Below are 22,767 nucleotides of genomic sequence, written 5' to 3'. Positions count from 1 at the left end.
CTAAAATTTTACTTAAATAAACAGTTTATCATCAGGAATTCTGTGACTGTTACTTTTTAAGAGTCCGGCTCTTTAGCCAGGACTGGTGGCACAGTCTGGTGGTTCCAGTTACCATTGGGAGTTGAGACAGAATATCTTTAAGTTCAGTTTTGACTTACAGAACAAGTTCTAGGCCAACCTAGGCAATGTAGCAAACACTCAAGCAAGAAAAAAAAGAGAGCGAGCGAGTGAGCTGGGCTGTGGCTTTGTGGTAAAGCACATACTTACATGCAGAAGACCCTGGATTCAGCTCCCATTGCCAAAGGAAAAAACAAATCATCTTTTTGATTTCATATTTAGTTATATGATGCTATAGTTATTATGGTCAATTATTTTTATTAATGAGTTTGTGTTACAACTTATATATTTTTTAAATATTTATTTTGCATTCTATTATATGTACTATTATTTATTTTACAATTTTAAAAAGAAAGTTTTAGAGGTCATAGGTTTATAGGCAAAATAATAGGTTTATATGTCATGTGTCATGGCTGATAATTCTTTCCCTCTTGCAGGTCAGTTTTGTTGTGGGAATAAATGTTGTGATGAAAAAGAAGGCCTGAAGAGCTGGGAAGTGAACTTCGGTTATGTTGAGCACGGTGAAAAGAGAAACGCACTTGTTAAATTAAGTAAGTGGAGCTCAGTGGAGAGATGGTTGATTCCTCCAAGTTCCTCTTTAATTTAGAATTGAAAAACATATAGACTATTTACAGTTCAGTTTTTAAAGATTCAGTGCATTTTCGGATATTTTTTTCCTCTGTAGTTTCGCCAAACCTCAAAGAAATTTTGAGCCTAAAATTTTTAGCATAATGGTAGCACTTTGATAAAACAATTCTAATGTCAGATTGCCAGCTGACAACCTGTAGAGTGAAGATCTCACGGACTTGAGATGTCACTAGATGATGTGTCTGACAGTGTCGATGTGAACCTTATGGAGGAATGTGTAGCTGTAATGTGGCATTAACAGTAAATCAATTTGCTCTTTGACAGTGAGTGAAAATTTAGGAAAGAATCCTTTTAAAAGGGGTTTTATGCCGGGCGTTGGTGGCGCACGCCTTTAATCCCAGCACTCGGGAGCAGAGCAGCGGATCTCTGTGAGTTCGAGGCAGCCTGGGCTACAAGTGAGCTCAGGAAAGGCGCAAAGCTACACAGAGAAACCTGTCTCGAAAAACCAAAAAAAAAAATAAATAAATAAAAAAAAAAAAAAAAAAAAAAAAAAAATAAAAAAATAATAAAAAAAAGGGGTTTTATTTAACATATATTGATTTTACTTAGTAATAGGTTTCACTATGACATTTTCATGCCTGTATATAATAATACATTTTATCATACTCAACCATTCACTCTCTTATCCCCTCACATGCCAGCTGACCCCCTTTCTTCTTCCTGAGTCCTCCTATTTCATGGGATTTTGTTTGGTTTGGTTTGGTTTGGTTTTTGCTGACCCAATGAGTGTAATTAGGGTTACTTCCGGTGGGGATTATTGACAGGAGCGTGGGCCACACTTAGCAGTGGCTGTACCACTGAAGAAATCTTCAGGAAGGTACGGGGTCTCCCGACCCCACAGTGATGGAGTGCTCATTCATCTAATTGTGTTCGAGTTTTATTCAAGTAATCACAGCTGCTGAGCTCAAGAGTGTGGTAGCCACGTCATGCTCAGAGGACAGCGTGGCAGCATACCATGCAGCCTCTGGCTCTCACTTTTTTTCCTGCTTTCTTGTTGGAGAAGTTCCCCAAGTCTTGGGGTGGGGGTAACATAGGTGTCCTATTAGAGCTGAGCATCAATAGCCAGTTATTGGCTGAGCACTTTGGCCAGTTGTGAGTGTCTGCAGTCGTTGTCTCCCACTGCAAAAAGTTGGCCACAGCACCATTCTATTGTTATTATATGCATATTATTACATCATGTTATTATATTAGGTATCTTTGATGTTAGGTACTGCTTCTGCCTATGAGACACAATGGATGACACTTTTTCTAAAGTCCCTTTAAAACAGTGTTCTCCAGACACTACAGGGCTGATACACACGTGAGCTCACAGAGAGAGACTAGGACAGTGATCACACACACCTTCAAAGACCCGCACAAGTTCAAACCAGACAGAATCCCAGCAGCAATAAGGGGAAGTGGGTACGAGGTGCTAACCCTAACCAAGAAGCTCTTTGTACTTGAGAGCCGAATCTAGGGAGGGGGCAGTTCAGCTGGCAGGTGGTCCCTCACTGTTCTGCTGACTGGTGTGGCCTATACCCGAGCAGCGGAAGTCTGCCAGAGTTGGGGGCAGGGGCAGGGCCAGAAGGGGCGGGGGGGGGGGCGCTATTTGTAACTGATAGCTGCTGGGAAAGGGGAAATCCGTTTTCTTCAGTGAGTCATACCTTTTTCTAAAGAGAGAAAGAATATGAAGTGGGGTGGCTGGGGAGGGTATCTTAGAGGAACTGAGGGAGGGAAAGAATAGGACCAAAATACATGGTATGAAAAATTTAAAAACAAAGCCGGGCGGTGGTGACACACGCCTTTAATCCCAGCACTCGGGAGGCAGAGGCAGGCTGATCTCTGTGAGTTCGAGGCCAGCCTGGTCTCCAAAGCGAGTTCCAGGAAAGGCGCAAAGCTATGCAGAGAAACCCTGTCTCAAAAAACAAAAAAAAAAAAAAAAAAAATTTAAAAGCAAAACAAAGCATTGTTAAAATATTTTCAATCCTCAAACATTTTAATATAATTTTTATGTGTATGTTAGATTATTTTCTTCATATTATTTCCTGTATATAGTAAGGGGTATACAGATCATAATAAATTATAACTAAAATTGAGTAACAATATAGTTAAACAGATTCAGAAGCTCAGTGATATATTTTTTTCTTTTTTAGGATTATGCCAAGAATGTTCCTTTAAATTAAATTTTCATCACAGGTAATTTTTGGTTTTAAAATACTATGTTTAATGTTTAGTAACTTAGACCATACTCATTTTATTGTACTGCCTAAATCTCAGTTTGAAAAGTGGATTTCATTTATTGATTAGAAGATAGAACATTATTGTGTGATCCATGGAATTGGACATTCATGCTGCCCTGATCTATCCAAGCAATTTTATATGTGAATGTCTATGTGGGGCAATAGATGCCCTTTAGGAGAGTTGTTAGTTTGGAGCTAATGGCCAGACACTGTGATACTCTTAGAAATTAAGTTATAAAGCAGACTATATAGAATGGTTCTTAGGACTTTTAAAGTGCATGCATGCATGTGTGCCTGTGTGTATTCTGAAGCCAGAGGAGGGTGTTGAGTGTTGTACTCTCACTTTCTCAGCAGTACTCATTTAAGAGTCTCTCACTGAACCTGGAGATTGCCATTTTTGACTAGTCTGTCTGGCAATCCTCCTGTCTCTGGTCTCAACCTTCCTACCTCTAAGCACCAAGATTATGGATAAGCATGGCCACACTTGATGCTTACATGGATTCTTGGGATTCAAATTCAAATCCTCAGGTTTGCACTGCAGACTCTCTTACTCACTGAACTCTCGCTCCAGTCCCTCTTGTTACTTTTAAACAGACTTTTAGGGGTCTCTCAAGGATACAGATGACATTGGTCAAATCAGGCTCCTCTAAGGCACCTGGACTATGTCTGCAGTGTTGGGTGAGTTAGGAGTAGCACTGGCCTGTACCGTGTGGTACTTAGGAGATCATGGGCCTTGGTTTTATTTGTTGTTATTTCTTTATTGTTGTTTAGTTGTTTTTTGTTTTGTTTTGTTTTTGAGGCAGGCTGGCCTTCAATTCAGAATGTATCTGAGGCTACCCTCAAATTTGTGACTCTCCTGTCTCAGACTCTTGTGTGCTGGGCCTGTAGGTATATGCCACCACACCTGGCTTATTATATGTCTTATTATAAGCATGTCTACATAGTGTTTTAGCTGCTACACATAAGTCATACATTCTTAAAGTCAGCAGGACTTTCTATGTTACTTGAATAGCCAGCTCAACCTTAATTTCCTCTTTCTGTCAGCGATGATGAGACTGAAGGTATTTTGTGATTTTCCCTTTGATTACCTGCTGTGACAGCATGATAGCATCAGCATGGATGTCTTAATCAGAAGTCTGTTGAGCAAATACTTGAGAGCTGTTTTCTCATGTTTCTCTTCTTAAGCAGTTAAAATTAATTGTTTTTCTCCTATTGTACTGACCAAATTGTAAATCTGGCCTAGAAGAGATAAAGCCAGAGCAATAAGAAAATAACTTATAAGTTGTCTAATGTCGAGATAGGAATTAAAAATAAGTACTTTCTATTTCCATCCCAAGATACTTTTACTGTAGTCTTTCTTCTGAGAGGAGAGTATCCTCTCACTGTGGCTCAGAAGCATCACAGCACTTGCTTCTTGCTCATGCTTTCTCAGTGCTCAGTGGATATGTGCTGGGAAAGGACTGAGGAAAGCTCTGTCTTATTTGTTTGTGTAGAGAACTTAGAGAATAGTTCTTTGTCTCTGTTTAGGCTTTATTATCTTACAGAATTATCTTAATTTGTATATTGGGCTAAAATATTGCATACTCATTCACGGTTCTTTATTATATAAGTTATATGTACTTTAACTTTTTTAATCACTGGATTTTATTTTTTATAAAATCAGTTGAAAAAATTAACTTCAATATTACATTGTTTAACATAAAGGAGAAAAGAAATCAAGTCAAAAAAAAGAAAGGCTAAAACCAAGATTGAATGTGACGATTCACCACCTAAGAAATCCAGATCATCTTCAGAGGCTTCCAAGGGGAAGGATGAAGGTAAAAGAGGTTTAAGAGCTCCTCCTTCCAAGTATGAAATGCGGTCTGCCTCAGTGCGAATCAGAATCTCACTGGTGGATGCATTTAGAACTTGGTTTTATCGCAAGTGAAAGGAAAGTGAGTGAGAATTCAGATGTGAATTTATAGTCACTTACAGGAGTTTTAAGAACAGTTGGGTTTGATTCCTTTTGGACAGGTACAATAATATCATATCATATTGCAAGTAGTGTCAGTTCCTGCTGTATGCAAGCCTTGTTACGTGGGTAAGACACCGACTCTCTAGAGCTCACTTTCTCCATGTATGTTGGGGTGATGTGAAAACCCACCTCCGTGTTTGTCAGGTCTGAGAAGAGTCAGGTGGGAATGTGAGGGCACTCAGAACCATAAAGCAGCTTTACAGCCTGTCATCCAGTCTAAAGTCACCATTGTGGTGCCTGTCGTTCAGGACTATGAGAAATACTGAGATAATTCAGTAAGCAGTTTGACTAATGCCTGCCATGTAATCAGCTATTATGAAGGTTACTTCTAGGTGCCTTTTCAGCACCAATAGTTAATTGGCTTTAACTTCTACTGAATCAAACTTAAAACTTGGTGGGCAGTGCAAGATTCCGTTAAATTTAAGCTAGTGTTAATATAAGATTTGGACAGGAGAGGGCTCCCTTGCTCTAGACAGGAAGATAGTTGGCTAAGGTGCATTCTTAAATGCATTCGTTCCTTCTTGTGTGTGTAGTACATAGTATTGCCAAGGTGGAGTGGATGGTTAGTAGAAGAGCTGTTATTCTGTTGTTTATTGAGAGTTGGCATTTGAAGCTGAAAGCCTTTCTACGTCTATCTTAATTATCTCCTAACTCCAAAGTAAATCTCAATTAATAAATGTGAAAATCTCATTTGAGCTTAAAATTTTTTATTTATGCTAATATGCTAATATAGTAATATACCATTTGAAAATATGGTTATATTCATTAATGTATTAATAACATTGTTACCTTCTTATTGTAATCATATCGTGTAATCATGGCTTATTCTAAATTAAGGAAGCGCTCATCTCTGCCTAGACCCTCTTACTTTGGCATAAACTTTAATAATAATTAAACAACACAGTTGCATACAGACTGTAGGCACTCCTGGTTTTATCCAAACCTAGCCATCCTTTCCCCCCTTAGGTGACACTGTATACTTTATTGCTTCATAGAGAGTGTTAAGTAAATGAATGACCAGGTGGACACTGAATGCCACACAGCTGAATGAATGTGTGGAGAGGAAACTAAGACAAATAACAAGTTGTGTGTAAAGAACAGTTACTTTTGCAAATCAGGAAGAATAAAATCCTTAGATATAGATTCACTCTCTCGGCCAAAGATTCAAAATCGTCTCTCCCCATTTCCCTTTCCTCAGCTACCTCACCCTTCACGTTTCAGTTCAGCTAGCTCAGTCGGAAAGGCCCTTCTTAATACTGTCTGTCTCACTTCCCCAGACTAGATTAGATGCCTGTTATACGTTCTCAGAGCACCCTGCACTTGTTTAGAAATGCACAGGACCCTTGGAATAATCCATTTTCTGTGAGAGAAGGGATTGTATGGTGGTTTAACTCATCTCCAGTTCCTGAACACCGTAGGCCCTTAGTAGATGTTAGGTGAGTGAGGGGATCGGTGAATTCATAGTTGAAGAGACTCCAGAAAACAGTCCCGAGTCATAATCAGAACGGTGTTCTGGACTTTGCTGTTCAGACTCCAGAGCTCTGGCCAGCAGTCTTGTGGTCAGCCGTCCATCGGTCTGAAGTCACTGCTGAGACCCCTGTGAGAAGTGTGCAAGAGGCTCTGCTCTGTGGCACGTGCTTGTTCGGACTCTGCCTCAGCATCTCAGGGAAGAGGAGCCCACCCACCTCAGCAGCTCTCCACATTTCAGATGATGTGACTGCTAGCAGCTTTCTCTTGATGTGTGGCCCCAGCCTACACTTCCCAGTTGGTTCTACGTATGTCAGCAGGCCTGCAGAGAAAGCCTAACCTTTCCAATTACTTTTTTCTAAACCCATTGAACACACTTTCATGTCTTTACCCTGTACCCCCGTTAGCCTCTGAAAGACTAACTCTTGAGTTTCTTAGCCCCCTCCAGTTTTGTTGGGGTGTCCTTCTGTCACCTGTGCTTTTATTTCATCACCCTCCAGAAATGTCTCCCAGAGGGCTCTGTAGAAGTAAGAATTTAAAATATATACAACCAAGCGGTGGTGGCGCACGTCTTTAATCCCAGCACTCAGGAGGCAGAGGCGGGTGGATCTCTGTGAGTTTGAAGCCAGCCTGGTCTACAGAGTGAGTTCTAGAACAGCCAGGGTTACACAGAGAAACCCTATCTCAAAAAAACAAAACACACACACACACACACACACACACACACACACACACACGATCTTGTGTACTTTTCGATTCTTGTCTTCCTCAGTAACTGCTGCTGAAAAGTTATCTTAATAGCCACTGCGGACAAGGCTGGCTGGGGTGTGGTTCGGGGTAGAGCACTTGCTTAGCATGCTGAACAGGGAGTTCTAGCCCTCACCACCTCCCCTTTCTACTTGTCTGTGACCTTGGAAAAAATTCTGTGGAAATGAATATTTGTACACTGTTCAGTGGAAGGACTGAGCATCTCCACAAAGAAAAAATCACCTTCATCATCATCGTCATCATTACTTTGCCACCTGTGAAGTGTTTTTAAGCCAAGTGAGACTTTTCCTAGGCTATCAGTTTTCAAGTTTTATGTTAGCTAAAGTCCCATGCTCTATGAACACGTAAGATGATCTCTATCTAAAAGGACCTAACATTTTAATTGAGGAGAGGACCTGAAAGATTAGAAAGTAGTAAAGGGCTTTTTATTTTTATTATTATTTACTGTTGTTGTTGGTTTTTTTGCATATAAGAAAACCAGATTTGGGAAGAATTTATGGTTTTAGCTACAGCTGTCAACACCACCCAGAGATGATGCTTGGTGAAATAATGCTGTTTTCCTTTCAGGACATTCATCCTCAAAAGAGTCAGAAGATTCTAGAAACAGTAAGTATCAAGCATTTCTTTCTCAAATGGAAATATGTAGATTCAAAGCATTTGTAATTTGGATTTTTTATTTATTTGTATCCTGCTTTGATGTGAATTACATTTGTTTTTATATAACATGAGAAGAATCATAAAGGACAAAGAGTGAATATTTACTTTTCAGTTAAAATAATTAAAAGTTTTTTATTTTAATTATGGAAAGCATCAGAATCGTTTTTCAGTAAATATCATGCATAAACATTTCGATTTCACACTGTTCAGTGTGCAGGAAGAGATAGGGATAAGGTTGGAATGGGAAAGGAAAGGCAGGTAAGATTTAAAGAAAATTGGTCATTTTACATGAGTCTGAGTGGCCCTGTGGTGGATTCTCCCTGGATTGGGAGAAGCCATTGCTGTGAATGGTGCTTTAGGCTTGTTTTCTCCAGTATTAAAGCAGTGATTTTACCCGATGATTGCTACAAATCCTATATTTCCCATGAAATACTCCCCAAAGCGTTCACAGTGACTTACAAAAGATGTAAAGGGATGTTTTACAATTAGTCATGTAGGAATAGTGGGAACAAGGTAGAATAGCAGTGTAGAAATGAAGACAAAATTGTATACTTCCTTCAAAGCACGTGACATGACTGCGGAGGCAGACCACAGTGCTGTCTGTCACTGTCCTCCCCATAACCAAAGCAAGGAATGAAGCTGCCAGCAGAACGATGGATGCCTTGGGAAATAGTAAAGAGACCTCGGTGCTTATTTAGCTTTTGTCTGGTGGCTTGGAGAGAAGACTCTCCTGTAGGATCATAGAAGGGGGCATACATTTGTAGGGTTGTTTTCTTTCAACCTCTGTCTGTGATAGAGAAAACTACTTTTATTTTTTAAATTGTAAAGGTTTATCTTTATTATTTTTTAAATTATGTGTGTGGGTATATCCACCTGAGTGCAGGTGCCATTGAAGTGCAGAAGAGGGCGTTGGCTCCCTTGGGGCTAGAGTTCCCGATGGTTGTGAGCTGCTTGGTGTGGGTGCCAGGAACCAAACTTAGGTCCTCGGAAAGAGCAGCACCCACTCTTTACCACTGAGCCGTCTCTCCAGGGTGGCCCCTCCCCACCATTTTTAAAATGTTTTTTAATTGCTTAAAAATTTTAATGTATATATTTATTTTGAGGAAAGTCAAGCTATTCTTGAATTCATAATCCTTCTGCTCAGTCTCCCAAATTTCTAGAATTATAGGCACATGCCACTATGCCCAGTTAGAGGACACCAATTTGTGGTGAGTTAAGCTCGAGGCATTTCAATTGATCCCCTGAGAACCAGAGAACTCAAAGAAATTATTCAAGGCCAAGTAGTTAATGTCAAAGATAGGGTTAGCTACAAGTTTATAGTCCCCAGCACAGTGCCTTTTTGTTCTAACTATCAATAACTTCGTTATTAGTGAGTCAAATGTAGGCCTATTATTTATATTGTAATTTTGACAGGTTAGGTAGATAGATAGACAGACAGATCCATCTTAAATGATTGATCTAAGTCTTGCTTCTTTTGTAGAGTGGGTGTGTAAACAGGCCAGCTTCATTGAATTACTGCCAAATGAGAAGACACCCACATAAGGCCTGTGCTACACACAAAGGAAGTCCTTGATAACCTGTAGTTCTGTTGCAATGCCAGTGAAAAGAAAAATGCCAGACATTAAACAGAGTCTGTATTTGCTCTCTAGAATTGATCAGACCAAAAGTTAAAACCTGTCCGTTTATTATAGTTATTGCAGGCATTCACCATTTCTTCAGTGGAGTGAGTTTTTAGTTATCATATAGTATCCACAAAGTGCAAGCATTTGGGAAAACCCAAAGCATTTAAACACCATACACTAAGGAGAACCTCAAAGGCTTGAGCAGATCAGACCCAGAGCAGCCAGGCTGTTAGGACTGTAATCGTGCTGTGGGAAGGATGTCGGCACAACTACAGATGTTTAGTCTGGAGAAAGGTGAAGGAGCGAGAGGAGGCCGGGCAAGATAAGGACACAGAAATTGGAGGTGTTTGGAGGCTGTTACTATATGGGAGATTGATTTATGGTGACTGATTCACAGAACTAGAGTCTACGGATAAAAATGGTCTGAAAACATATTTTTGCCTTAGTTGAAGGAAAATTGTCGCTTGGAACTGTCTGACAAAAAGAATAGAGGAAATGAGCTGTCTCGGAAGAGAGATTGCACACTGCTTGTTATCAGAAGTGTTACAATGAACGGGTTCATTTTGAAGGGAGACTTGGATGAAAATCCCACAGAGACCAACAGAGCAGTAGGTTGTGGCTCAGCAAATAAAGACTTGCTGCCAAGCTCATTACCTGGGTTCGATCCTTGGAACTCACATGTCCTCTGACCTGCACACTTGCAACTGTGGCATTTTCACACACACACACACACACACACACACACACACACACACACACACACACACACTAAATGTGAAGGAAAAAAGAACTACAGGTTATTCCAGCTCTTGCCCATAATCACTGCAGAGACTCGACAGTAGTGCACTGAGGCCGTCGTCGCCATCGTCATGGTGTATCAACCATTCTGCTTGTCATTCCTCAGCAGTACTTTGTCACCCTCGTGGTTGGTTGTAGTTGTATCAGTGTCTGTAGTGACTGTCCCCCTCAACGAAGCAGGAAGTTTTAGATTTATAGGGTGGAGGGGACTTTACAGATCCTTTGGTCTAGTCCTACAGATTTGAGGCAGTTTGGGCACTTTTCCTTTTTCGAGACAGGGTTTTTCTGTGTAGCTTTGGAGCCTGTCCTGGAACTCACTATGTAAACCAGGCTGGTCTCGAACTCACAGAGATTCACCTGCCTCTGCCTCCCAAGTACTGGGATTAAAGGTGCCACCACCACCCGGCTTTGGGCACTTTTTCAATGGCTACTCTCTCAATGGGATTTATTTTAATTTAACTTTTTAAAAGTAAAATTGCACTATCTGGTATCAGAAAAATTGATATACAGGACTGGGTCAGTAGTCCAGTTGGTACAGGGCTTCCATAAAACAAGAGAAACTGAATTCAGTCCTCAGAACCCACTTTCAAAACCGAACTAAGATCAACTCAGTGGGTAAAGGCACTGGCCGCCAAACTTGACAGGTTTAATCCCTGGAGCCCACATGGCAGTGGGAGAGAGCAGCTTATTGTCTGGTCTCCATACTGTGTCCTGCATGTGCACACCTGCACAAGGTAATCATTAATCAGTGTGAAAAGAAGTGGTCCAGGTGTGGTACCCCACTTTCAACCCTAGTGCAGGGGAGGAAGAGACAAGCATATCTCTGGGTCTTGATCAGCCAGCCTTACCTGTTTAGTGAGTTCAAGGCCAGTGAAAGGCCCTTTCTTAAAAACAAGGTGGACAACACCTAAGGAATAGCACCGGAAGCTGACCTCTGGCCTCCATGCACGCACATGCACACGCGCGCGCGCGCGCACGCACACACACACACACACACACACACACACACACACACACACACACATCTATACACACCACACATAGGCAAAGACATTCCATACAAAGGAAATCGTTGTAGGAAAGCTGACTTGTGGAAAGTATCCTGGAAGGGAACACGAGTGACCAACGGAGCAGTTTATAGTGTAAGACTTGAAAATGAGCTGCTAGGTTCTGAAGGCCATGTAGGTTCTGTTCTCTGACATCTTAACAGAAATGCCCCTATTAGGCACAGTCAGATTTTCTATCCTTTCTTAGCTCAAAGCGTGGAAGATTTTCTTCTTGTGTTACCAGTTGAGGACACTGGGAACTGTAGTGATGGCTGTCACAGAACAGGAATCTTCCTCCAAGACTTCATAGTCATCATCATGTGTACATAGCTGGTTAGACAGCACCCTCCCCCTCCTGTTTGTTACAATTGGTGCCACAACAGATTCAGTTAGGATCAAAGTTCAGGCATCCACATTGATTCAGGGATCAGAGTCCAGCAGGTAAAAGGCTAGAACCACCGTGGCAAATCAATGCTGCTTTATTTTTGTGCTGTGCTGAACCGAGGGACATTCTGTACTGGCAGCCAAATGTGAGTTAGGTTGGAACTCCAGTGTTCGCTCCTACAAGGGGGTTATCCCTTACAGTGTCATTCTTGACTTAGTGTCTCTTAATCATCGCAGTCATGTAAGTTAAGGTTTGTAAAGGGCACATTGTGTTAGGTTGAGCACATGAGCAGCTAAGCCTCTGTGTGAGATTGCAGTTCTGTTACAAAAAAAAAAAAAACAAAAACAAAAAAAAACATTTGTCAGACATTTTGTAACAATCATGCTTATTGTCTGAGGAAAGAGGCTTCCCAGACATTGTTCAGAAGAGTGCAAACTTCTGGAGGAAACCTAGCCCTGCCACTGCTTTAGAACGCATGTCTGGTGGCCAGCGGTGCTGCCTTTGGAATTGGATTTTATTTGGAATAGATAAGCACCTCAGATAAATTCAGACAGAAATATATACCGTGCAACAAGAGACACGGTTTGGCTGGGCTGTGGGCCACTGTGGAGCCCTTGCCAGTATTTCTAAGACCCTGGGTAGAATCACCAGCACTGCCCCTCACCCAAGAAAAAGAAAAACAGCCTAACTCCCCACCAATCAGGAATTGAGGATTGGTTAATCAAATTCAATGTAGCTGTTTTTATTTTGTTTTGTTTTTTGTTTGTTTAAAGCTTTCATGGGGCTAGAGAGATAGATGACTCTGTGGTCAAAGCATAGATCGGCCTTACAGAGGCCCAAGTTTAGTTGCCAGGACCTTGGAGATCTGACACCTCAGGCTTCTGCAGGCCCCTATATACACATGCATCACTAAAAATAAATTCTAAAAAAAAATTGACATATTTATATATATTGTCAAGGAAAACTGAGCTATCTCAAATCTTTTATCGTTACAGAAAATATGCACAGTACAATCCAATTTATTTTAAAAGTTGTATGTTATATACATACATGTAAACTTATGTATCATGATTTTGTAAGGGCCAACCAGACTTAAATATTGCATTACCTGTAAGCTCCGGATAACTTTTCCTCTGTACTTTAAACATTTGCAAATGGCTTTTATTTTAGACAATAAGTACATATTACCTCTAAAATCAGTAAAAATAATATATTCCTATTTTAAAAATATAAAAAATATAGACCTCAAATGAATCACCTAATACTCAGCTAAAATTTACTCAGTATTGGATAATGTATTAGCAGGCAGACACACTGTTCATGATGTAATTACATCGGTAAGTGACTCCTCTGTGATGACAGCCGTTAGTCTAAAGGAGCTGTTCTTGAGTGCTGGTCCTAAGATAGACATGTTCTCTAGGTAAATCTTCATTTCATTTCGGTTGTATGATCAAGGGAATAACTAAATCAGCTGCTCCTGTTTTTCAGTGTAACATGAGGAAGTTGTTCATAAGACAGTAGGAGTTCCATGCCCTCTTTGCTAAGACTCTGCTATTTCTCATATTGTTTAATTTTTAAATTTTATTGTATCTGGAGGAATAACTTAAATTTCCAGGGAATTATAGAAGTTGAAGCTAAATTGCTGTTAAATTCATAGTTAATTTAATTGCACTGGTAAATGATTTAAAAACGTTTAAAAACAAAGCAAAAACCTTTTCTTCTGCATGAGCAGGAAACCCTGATGAGGAAGAAGGTGCTTCGGAATCCGAGCTCTGGAAAGGTCCCCTGCCAGAGACTGACGACAAGTCACAGTGAGTGCTGAGATCATAGATGCTCCCTTCTGTCATCAGCTTAGGAGGCTGCAGAGACAGCTGTTCTTGATATCAGTTCATGACAATATTTAATAGTGCCAAAGGCCCCCTACCCTGGTAAGGTGAAAGTGTATTACCAGCCATTGTTCTTGGCTGTAGAGAGCTGGTGGGCCAGCATCGGTTCATTTTAACAGACAACCCTCTGTTCTGGCTTGTACTCCTTCTGAGAGGAATGCATCTAGGACAGCCTGTCCCATGATGTTCTGATTCTCAGGCCCCACGCTGAGGAGTCCCTTGAAGGTTTACACAGGTGTGGGAGGACCACTGCCGACACTCATCTCTGCCTCCCAACAACAGATGACTTGGAGCTCTTGCTCTCTGCCTTGGCTGACTTCAAAGCCTGAGCTGCTTGGCTGTGTGAGGCTGCTGCAGACCTACCCTTATTGAGCACTGGATGCTTGTCCCTGTATTTGACAGGTTATACCGAAAGGAATGTCCCTCCAAGTTCTGTTCTTTCTTTTAGACAGAACCTTTACTAGTACAAATATTTACTTACTGGTCTCAGACTAATAAAGACTGTGGCCTGAGCAAATGTCCTCACATTCCTGGGAGTAAGACTTTAACTTTTCTTAAACACAGTTTCTGTTCCATACATTTCTTAAGCAGATTATAATTTGAAATAGTGAACAGAGAAGGTATAGAATCAACCAAAAAAGCAAAGAGAAGCAATGGTGTTTCACCAAGTATTTCAAGGAAAACTCAGAGGGTTTTTGAGAGAGGTTCCAGCATGTGAGCTATTCCAGTTTTAACAATTTTGAGAATAGGTGATTGTTTAGAAACTCAGAATTATTTGAATTATGAAAACATATTGGTATGTAAAATGATCAGCTAATATACTGAAAGTATTTTATTTTTATTAGTCTCATATAATGTATCTCTTAATTTTTTACTCTATTGATTTATTTAATTTTTATTATTTTGAGTGCTCTCAATTGTAATTGATGTTTGTACTTTTTTAATAGGGAAGAAGAATTTGATGATTATTTTCAGGACTTGTTTCTGTGAACTGGGAGAGAGCCTCATTCCTTGGTGAGGTAGTGTCCTGTGAAACTCCGTGAACGTGTCCATGCCACTGAGTGGACAGCCACCAGGCCATGTTTCTGAGGCTCAGGCGGAGACTGCCTCAGACACTTCCTCCTCCACTTGGGTGGTGGCGTCTCAGTTGCTTATCCACAGATCGGTCTTGGCCATAGCTCTCCAGTGTATGATACACCGTTGTAAGTGACATTTGAACAGGGAGTGATTGGCATTAAACTGTAAATAAATTACGTAGTGTCTGCTTTTAAAATGGCCAGTGTCCGAGTTTTTCCTTTGACTGGATAATTGTTATTCACTCACTCACTCGACAACTGCTTACCAGTCTTCTGTCAGGCGTGAGGCACTGTGCTGAGATCTTTCAGAAGTCATTTTGCAATCCTTTCTGAACTATCAGAAAATAGTAAATTAGAGTCATGTGTACTGATGTTAAATATTGTGTAAAAGTTCCTCATTTCTTGAAGGTGTTGTTTCTTCAGCTTATTACTTACAGTAAGTAAAAAGGAATCTTGATTTCTGCGGAAATTATCTGAAATGTCCAACACCAAAGTTGATATTAGTGCTGGAATTCCTATAGCTAAGCGGTCTTACAATAAAGTATATTCATCATCCAGTGATCCTCAGAAAATAGAGTGCTGCAAAGTTAAATGCTAACTGGGAAGACTACGCATTCTTGTACAATAGAGCAGTGTACTTGGGAATGAAAATGCAGTTTGTGATATAGTTCATGTATGAATTCAGATAACCGAGCACAGTGGCAGATAACGGGAGTCATAGCTGAAGGAATCTTGTCCAGCCCGTGGTGGTGTTTGGCATCGACTCGGTACAGCTGCCTGGTGCTTTGACTCTTTGCGTAGTCAGCTACTCTATACCTGCACTCAGGCTGAGAGATGCTCCGGACTCACTAGCACCTGCTCTTCTCCCAGAGGACCCCGTCCGTGTCAGGTGGCTCCCAGCGCCTGCAACTCAAGTTGGCGGGGTCTGAAGCCCTCTTCCCCACGTAACTCAAGGTGTGGGGTCTGAACCCTCTTCCCCGGGTAACTCAAGGTGTGGGGTCTGAAGCCCTCTTCCCCAGGTAACTCAAGTTGGTGGGGTCTGAAGCCCTCTTCCCCAGGTAACTCAAGTTGGCGGGGTCTGAAGCCCCTCTTCCCCGGCAGAGGCACACATGCCACATAGACCCACACAGACACAGACATACAAATAAATCTTAATAGGTCTTGTGACTCATTTCAAGAAAGCATATTTTTAATTTAAAACAAACTGGCATAAAATGCATTTTTTGTCATAGTTTGTTCCTTGATTGAACTTTATTTAGCTCACGGGGTTTCTAGGTCAGCAGTAGATACTCTGTGGATAGTCACATGGCAGTGTCTCTGGAAATCGTCGTTACTCCAGGGCTACTGAACTGAATTCAGAGAGGGTCTTTTGAAGGTTTTTTCTCGGAGACTAAGATGACACTTGCGATAGAGACCAGTTGGATTATATTATAACATTAAGCACGTCTTGGACTTTCTGTCTTCGGTGCCACCTCCTGAATCTGTGACCGCTGGTAAAAGACCAAGAAAAAACATCATCAGGAGTCATGTGATACAATGCTTTTATTCTGACATTCTTGTGGTATCTGTGTGAGATCGCCAATTAATATTAGCTTATCACAACTCCAAGGGTTTGACTGTTTAAAACCAATTTTTTATTCACAATTGGCTCACTTAAAAATAAGATTCAAGGAGCTGGAGAGATGGCTCGGCCGTTTAGAACACTTGTTATTATTGCAGGGGACTCAGATTTGATTGCTAGCACCCACATGGTGGCTCACAACCATCTGTAACTCCCATTACAAGGGATCCGAACCCTCTTCTGACCTCTTTGTATATCAGCACACATGTGGCGCACATACACGTGCAGGCAAAATACTCATACACATAAATCGGGAAAAATTGAAAAATAAAATTCAAGAGTCAGGTGTGATGGTGCACGCCTTTAATGCCAGCACTTGGGAGGCAGCGGCAGGTGGATCCCTGAGTGAGTTTGAGGCCATTATGAATTCTAGGACAGTCAAGGCTACATGATGAGACTTTGTCTCAAAAAATAGATAGATAGATAGATAGATAGATAGATAGATAGATAGATAGATAGATAGATAGACAGACAGACAGGTAGGTAGGTAGGTAGGTAGGTAGGTAGGTAGGTAGCCAGGTGTGGTGGTACACACCTATAACCCCAGCACTCGGGAGGCAAAGACAGGCAGATCTCTGTGGGTTCCAGACAGCCTAGGCTACAGAGTGAAACTCTCAAAAAACAAAATGAACTGAAACTTGATAAGCAGTTACCATCTCAGTGTTTCAGTGAAATTAAACAAGCTGGAATCTGAGCTAGAGGCACAAAACCTGAAGCCCGGGAGAGAACTCTTCAAGTAATAGACAGAAATTAGAAATAAACGTATGCAAATAACATGGAGAAGACCTGTGTCCACTCGGAGTAATTAGGGGAGGGGTTGGAGTCAAAACAAAAACAATACATTGTGCACATACGTGAAATTCTCAAGAATTGATAAAAAATATTTGTTAAAGGATGAAGACAACAAATATAGGAGTCACTTGGGGAAGGTGGCTGCATCTTCATCAGAGACATCTTTGTCCTAAGACATATCTCCTCATTCTAACAGGAGAGACAAAGTAACGTCAGAAGTTGAACGAATCAGTCAGAATCTCTTCTGTTTTCCTGAAGTGCAGCTCAGACCTTCCTGCGCCAACCTCTCCCCTGACTGTGTCACGCAGCTGGCTGCAGGCTACGTACCGTTAGTCACTGCTTACACCACCAGCTTCATCTGGTACTCGGGTTTCCGTCCGTCCATCCGTCCTTGACTACACATGGACGTGTTTTGAAATGATTCTGCCACACCAAGCTTATTCCATCAGAAGTTATTTTACATATCCTATTTTTTCTCTTCTCCACTCACCTCTGCTCCTTTGTGTGAGTTGGGACTTACTGTCTTGGGACCTCAGCACAGACACCCCCTTTTCAGGGAAGCCTTCCTGTGTTCTCAGTATACACCACAAGCTTTCTCCAAGGCTCACCATCAGGTTTTGCATTAGTCACTTAATGCCCAGCTCTCCCTTCAGAGGTGAGAGCTTGGAGGTAAGGTCCCTGTCTTTTCCCAAGGCCTAACACAGCCTTGTGAGAACACATACCCTGTGAATATTTGAATGAGTGGGCATGAAGGCATCAGAAACCCTGCTTTTATTCTGTTGAGGGATGTCTATAACTTTGGTAAGGCAAATATTCCCACTTCAATGAAGTGATTAAACTCTGAACAGTGCAGTCGTCTAGAAGCATCTTCATGCAGGGCCTCCCACACACAGATGGTTTCTCTGCCAACAGGAACGACTTACAAAACTGTTACAGTGCTAACCTTTGGAGACAGACATTAACATCTCAGCCTGAGGAAATCGCTCAGTAGGAAAAGGCTTGCCAATGCAGGCACAAGGACCCGAATTTGATTCCCAGTACCCATGTGAAAAAGCTGGGCATGGTGGTATGTGCTTGTCATCCCAGTACTGGGGAGGTAGAAACAGATGGATACACAGGTCTTGCCAGCCAGCTTGGCTAAATAGATGAGTCCCAGGTCAGTAACAAAACCTATCACTGTGACACACAAGGTACACAGCTCCTCAGAGCTCCACACCAACACACACACACACACACACACACACACACACACACACACACACACACACTCATTCATAAACATGCATGGACAACTCACCATCAATTTAGCATTCTGCTTTCTGCAATGCTAGGAAATGCTCTACCATAGAGCTCCAGCCCAGCCCAGCATTTTGCTATCAATATGAACATTCAGTTGAAGAACTGACAATTCATTGTAAGCACTTTAACAGGCTTTCTGAAAGCAATGATAAACCTGTCAAGTGACTGGGAGTAGAAATTTCAAGCCAGAGAAAATAGCACCATGTGAAGATATCTGGGGGACAAGTAAAGATTTAGCATCTCCTTCAAGCCACCTCACATGGTTGGCCAACTTGAACTTTACCTGTAGGACTTCCTTCAGATGTCAATCTGTAAAACCTCTTGTATAGTCTGGAGAGTTTGAGCAAGTTGCCCAGAGTTTCACAGCTAATGCAGGGTGTCCCATTTGCACTGTCTTCCCATCTATTCCTGACCCCTGACCTTATGTTTGACAGAGATGCCCTAGAGCCACCTGCTAGAGGGTACTAATACCCACCGACAGCCTCTGCAGTACTGGGACCTGTCTGGCTGGGGCTGTCAACTCCAGGAGCATAAGATCTCGACTGAGGGCAAGACAACCCTGAAAACCACAAACTTCTTTAACTTACCTACCTGCATCAGCAAAGCAGTTTTCCTATTAGCACAGATGCTCTGTATTTTCGTCACATGACACCCACTCACCCACCCCTATACACACACACACACACACACACACACACACACACACACACACACACACACACACACACACGTCTCTGGCTACTGCACACTCACACAGGCAAACTCGATTCCAGCTAACCTTTTCCATCCACTGCTCCTTCTTCCTGCTTTCCCACCTGCTCTTCGGTCACCCTCACCTTCGCCTCATATTCCTCCGCCAGTGATTTCCATTCCGCTCTGTTATTCTGAAGGCCGTCCAGCATGGGGGTGATCTCTTTGTGAAACCGCGAGAACTCCTGCAGAGAATTTGAGGCCAGAAACTAGTTAATCACACAGCTGATTTTCAGTAGTGTTCATAAGCAGAAGAGAAGCTGGGGGGTGGGAGGTGCTTGGAGCTGCTGGGATGAGCCTGGGTGCTTCCGAAGCTTGGGTGAGGCAGGGGCTCTTTGCTGTCTGTCAAGTAGATCATCTGTGAGTTGTTGCACATTTTATTCCACTCTGAATAAATCAAAGTCAATGTTCAAAATACTATGGAGGACATGACCTGGTGGTTTTCTTCACTGGTAACTTTGCTTTAGTCAATTTTTTGTTTGATTTTTAAGCCCAGGTGGCCTGAAACTTACCATGTAATCCAAGGTGACTTTGAACTCTTGATCCCCCTGCCTCATGAGTGCTAGAATTACAGATGCGCACCACCACACCTGGCTCACTCTAGTTAGAGTTTGAAAGAAAAATTCTCATTTAAATGATTACACAGTTCATTCAAATAATTTGTTTACATACCTTATATACAAAAGTACAAACAAAATCAATAAATCCCACTTGAAGTTTGGGGAGTTCGTCTTTTTTGTTTCTGTCCATCATGGGCTAGAAGAGAAGGAAATCCTTTAAAGACGTTTTTCAGGGCTTTAGGGATGGTTTTAATTAATGACATGGTTATGACAAGGTCCTTACAATTGGTTGCTGCTGCAGCACTGTTCTTTCCAAATCACCTTGTTCCCAAAATTCATTTGCGACCAGAAGTGCCACCTGCAAAAGACAGAGGTATGCTTTGGGATACCCACTGTCAGCAGAGAACTTCCGTCATGTCAGCATGAGTGACATCTAAGGATCTTCCAGTCAACGCTTGAGGGGTCATCAAGCCAGCTGCTCTGAAGTTAGAAAACAGATGCCACTTACAGGTTATGCTGAAATGGGAAAGGTTCTCTCCCTACTTGAGGGTTCTGGTCCAACTCCGAGAGTACGTCTTCTGTTTATATTGCCATCACTTCTCAGTAAAGAGGGGGGATGGGAGAAGGTTGAGTTTCTCAAACCAAGATGCCTCCAACCCTCACAATTTCCAATCCTGTTATTAGCTGTAGTCATCTAGCATAGGTTTGTATATGGTGAACACACACACACACACACACACACACACACACACACACATCTTGACAACCGTGTGAGGATAATCAAGTATTAATTCACATAATGAAAGGTAACACCTCATGATGGACAGACATTTGCTAGCTACCTGACATTGGTGGAAGCCTGGCTTGCCAAGAAGGAAGAGATGGGGCATCGTCTTTCAGATGCTCACAGTGTAGTGAGAACAGTTTGCCCTCGGTGTGGTATGTACTGCAACACTAATAGACTTACTGCTATAGGTAAAAGAGGAAGAAGAAAAGAGGCATGTCATGCCAGAGGGAGGAGGCGTTTCTGTGATCCAATGAAAGTTGAACAGTAGATATCTAGATCAAAAGGAGGAGAAAACTATGCACAGAACAGACTGCCTGAGTCTTATCCCAGAGCTTGGAGTGTGTGGTGACAGTTTGGGGTGATGTGTAATGACCCCAGGAGGGTGAGGGAGGGGACAGGTAATGACAGGCCTGTGCACTGTATCGGGAGGATGAGCTTGGGTCTCCAGGCCAAAACTTCCATCTCTATCCTGTGGTTATCTCTGTACAGGTTTTGTGAAAGAAAGTAGACTTCTGGTTTTTTGTTTTTGTTTTTGAGACAGTGTTTTGTTATGTTACCCTGGGTAGCTTGAACTTACAATTATCTTGTCTCAGTGTCTCAGCTGGCATTACAGATGCACATCATCATGCTCAGCTCAAAAACAAAACAAAACAAAAAAGATTTTGTAAAAACAAATAAGTGAGCTGGAAACTTCTGTGATGTATCATTGAGAATCCTTTCCAACCATGGAGTGAGCAGAGCTCTATAGATAATTCAGGCAGCAGGTCAGAGGACAGAAGAGGACAGGGAATCATTGATGAAGATCAGCCAGGAGGCCACCACTAGGCTGTCCATCAAAGGCTACATTCAAATCCTTTTTGACATGGGGGGGGGTCTCATGTAGCCCAGGTTGGTCTCAAACTTACTATGTAGCCCAGGGTATCCTTGAACTTTTGATTCTCTTTTCTTCACCTCCAAAGTGGTGAGATTAGAGGCATGCATCAACATGCTCAATTTATGAGGTGCTGGGGACTGAACTCAAGGCTCCCTGAATTCTAGGCAAGCACTCTTCCAACTGAGACACATCCTCAGCCCTGGCTACAGTCTTACAGATGCCATATTGGGTGTGACAGGCAGAAAGGATTAGAGATGATGGTGAGCTCATGGGAGACCCTGAATGTCTGGCTTAAGCCTGACAGATAAAGAATATAGGTGGGAGCTGGGGAGATGGATCAGTGGGTAAAGTGTTTGCCAACAACTCTGAGGACCTGAGTTCCAATCCCCAATGCCACATAAAAAGCTAGAAGGTCTACAGCCCCCACATAGGGTTTATATCAGGATCCAGGTGAATCCCTGAAGCTCAGTGGCCAGACAGACAGTTTCGCTCAAACAGAGAGTTCCAGGTTCAGTAAGGAGACCTGATCTCAAAAAATAAGACGGAGAACACTGGAGGACATCCCAACTTTATCCTCTGGTTACACACACACACACACACACACACACACACACACACACACACACACACACACACACACCAACACATCAAGAATACAGAAGGAAGAACAGTCATGTCGATTTGAATGCTTATTTGCTGTTGGAATTTGATCAAACCTCCCATCAGGTCCCACTTGCCTCCCCCTCCCTGATAAAGGAGGTTATGAAGCTTGAGAAAGACAGATTGACCTTGACCTTTCCCGATCTGGCAAGCTCATTCAAGAGGTGCTCCTCACCTGTGGAGGAAGTGCAATGAAGGTAGAGAGAGGCCAAGACCCTGAGCAAGTGGCCTTGCTAAGTTCCCTGGTTATCACCATTTTACAGCTGTGTTTCTCCATGAACGACTTCTTCATCAATTCTTGCATAAAAATATATAAGGATACAGGGCTGGAGAGATGGCTAAGTGGTTAAGAGTGGACAGTGCTCTTCCAGAGAACCTGAGTTCTGTTCCCAGAATACACATCTGCTCACAACTGCCTGTAACCCCAGCTCTAGGAGATCTTATGTCTTCTCCTTGAGCACTACATGCGCATGCACAAATTCTCTGCCACTGCCCCTGCAACTCACACACACACACACACACACACACACACACACACACACACACACTTTAAATGTTATTCAAAAATATATGAAAATAACTTTCTTGAGGCCTTTGTCTACTTATGAAGGCTCCTATGTCATGCATGTAAAACTTAACATAAATTTATACACTTCTCTCTTTGCAGGCTATCTTTTACTTAGGACCTACAGCCATAAACCAAGGATGGCTAGGACAAAAA

The 22,767-nt window shown here is 42.0% G+C and overlaps 2 protein-coding genes across 5 annotated transcripts in view; one reads left to right on the top strand and one right to left on the bottom strand.

The window, feature by feature from the left end:
• Positions 1 to 14,900, top strand: part of LOC114702459 (protein FRA10AC1 homolog) — a 28,165-nt gene extending 13,265 nt beyond the window's left edge. For all 3 annotated transcript variants that reach the window (XM_037206635.1, XM_037206639.1, XM_028882908.2), the window contains exons 9-14: positions 555 to 668; positions 2,898 to 2,940; positions 4,689 to 4,801; positions 7,801 to 7,839; positions 13,474 to 13,552; positions 14,575 to 14,900. In XM_037206635.1, the coding sequence (XP_037062530.1) occupies positions 555 to 668; positions 2,898 to 2,940; positions 4,689 to 4,801; positions 7,801 to 7,839; positions 13,474 to 13,552; positions 14,575 to 14,617 (431 nt within the window). In that variant the 3' untranslated portion in view covers positions 14,618 to 14,900. The remainder of the gene's footprint in view (positions 1 to 554; positions 669 to 2,897; positions 2,941 to 4,688; positions 4,802 to 7,800; positions 7,840 to 13,473; positions 13,553 to 14,574) is intronic.
• A 967-nt stretch (positions 14,901 to 15,867) lies between these two features.
• Positions 15,868 to 22,767, bottom strand: part of Pde6c (phosphodiesterase 6C) — a 52,934-nt gene continuing 46,034 nt past the window's right edge. The window contains exons 19-22 of one of the 2 annotated variants that reach the window (XM_028882859.2): positions 20,009 to 20,083; positions 19,838 to 19,921; positions 19,194 to 19,350; positions 15,868 to 16,193 (exon numbers count right to left, since the gene is read on the bottom strand). In XM_028882859.2, the coding sequence (XP_028738692.1) occupies positions 16,132 to 16,193; positions 19,194 to 19,350; positions 19,838 to 19,921; positions 20,009 to 20,083 (378 nt within the window). In that variant the 3' untranslated portion in view covers positions 15,868 to 16,131. The remainder of the gene's footprint in view (positions 16,194 to 19,193; positions 19,351 to 19,837; positions 19,922 to 20,008; positions 20,084 to 22,767) is intronic. The other variant, XM_028882860.2, reaches the window with a different exon arrangement.

The sequence above is a fragment of the Peromyscus leucopus genome, chromosome 1, assembly GCF_004664715.2.
Source record: "Peromyscus leucopus breed LL Stock chromosome 1, UCI_PerLeu_2.1, whole genome shotgun sequence".
In the NCBI taxonomy this organism is placed as follows: Eukaryota; Metazoa; Chordata; class Mammalia; order Rodentia; family Cricetidae; genus Peromyscus; species Peromyscus leucopus.
The sequence above is the reverse complement of the archived record's forward strand: the minus strand, read 5'-3'. Positions and strand labels throughout refer to the sequence as shown.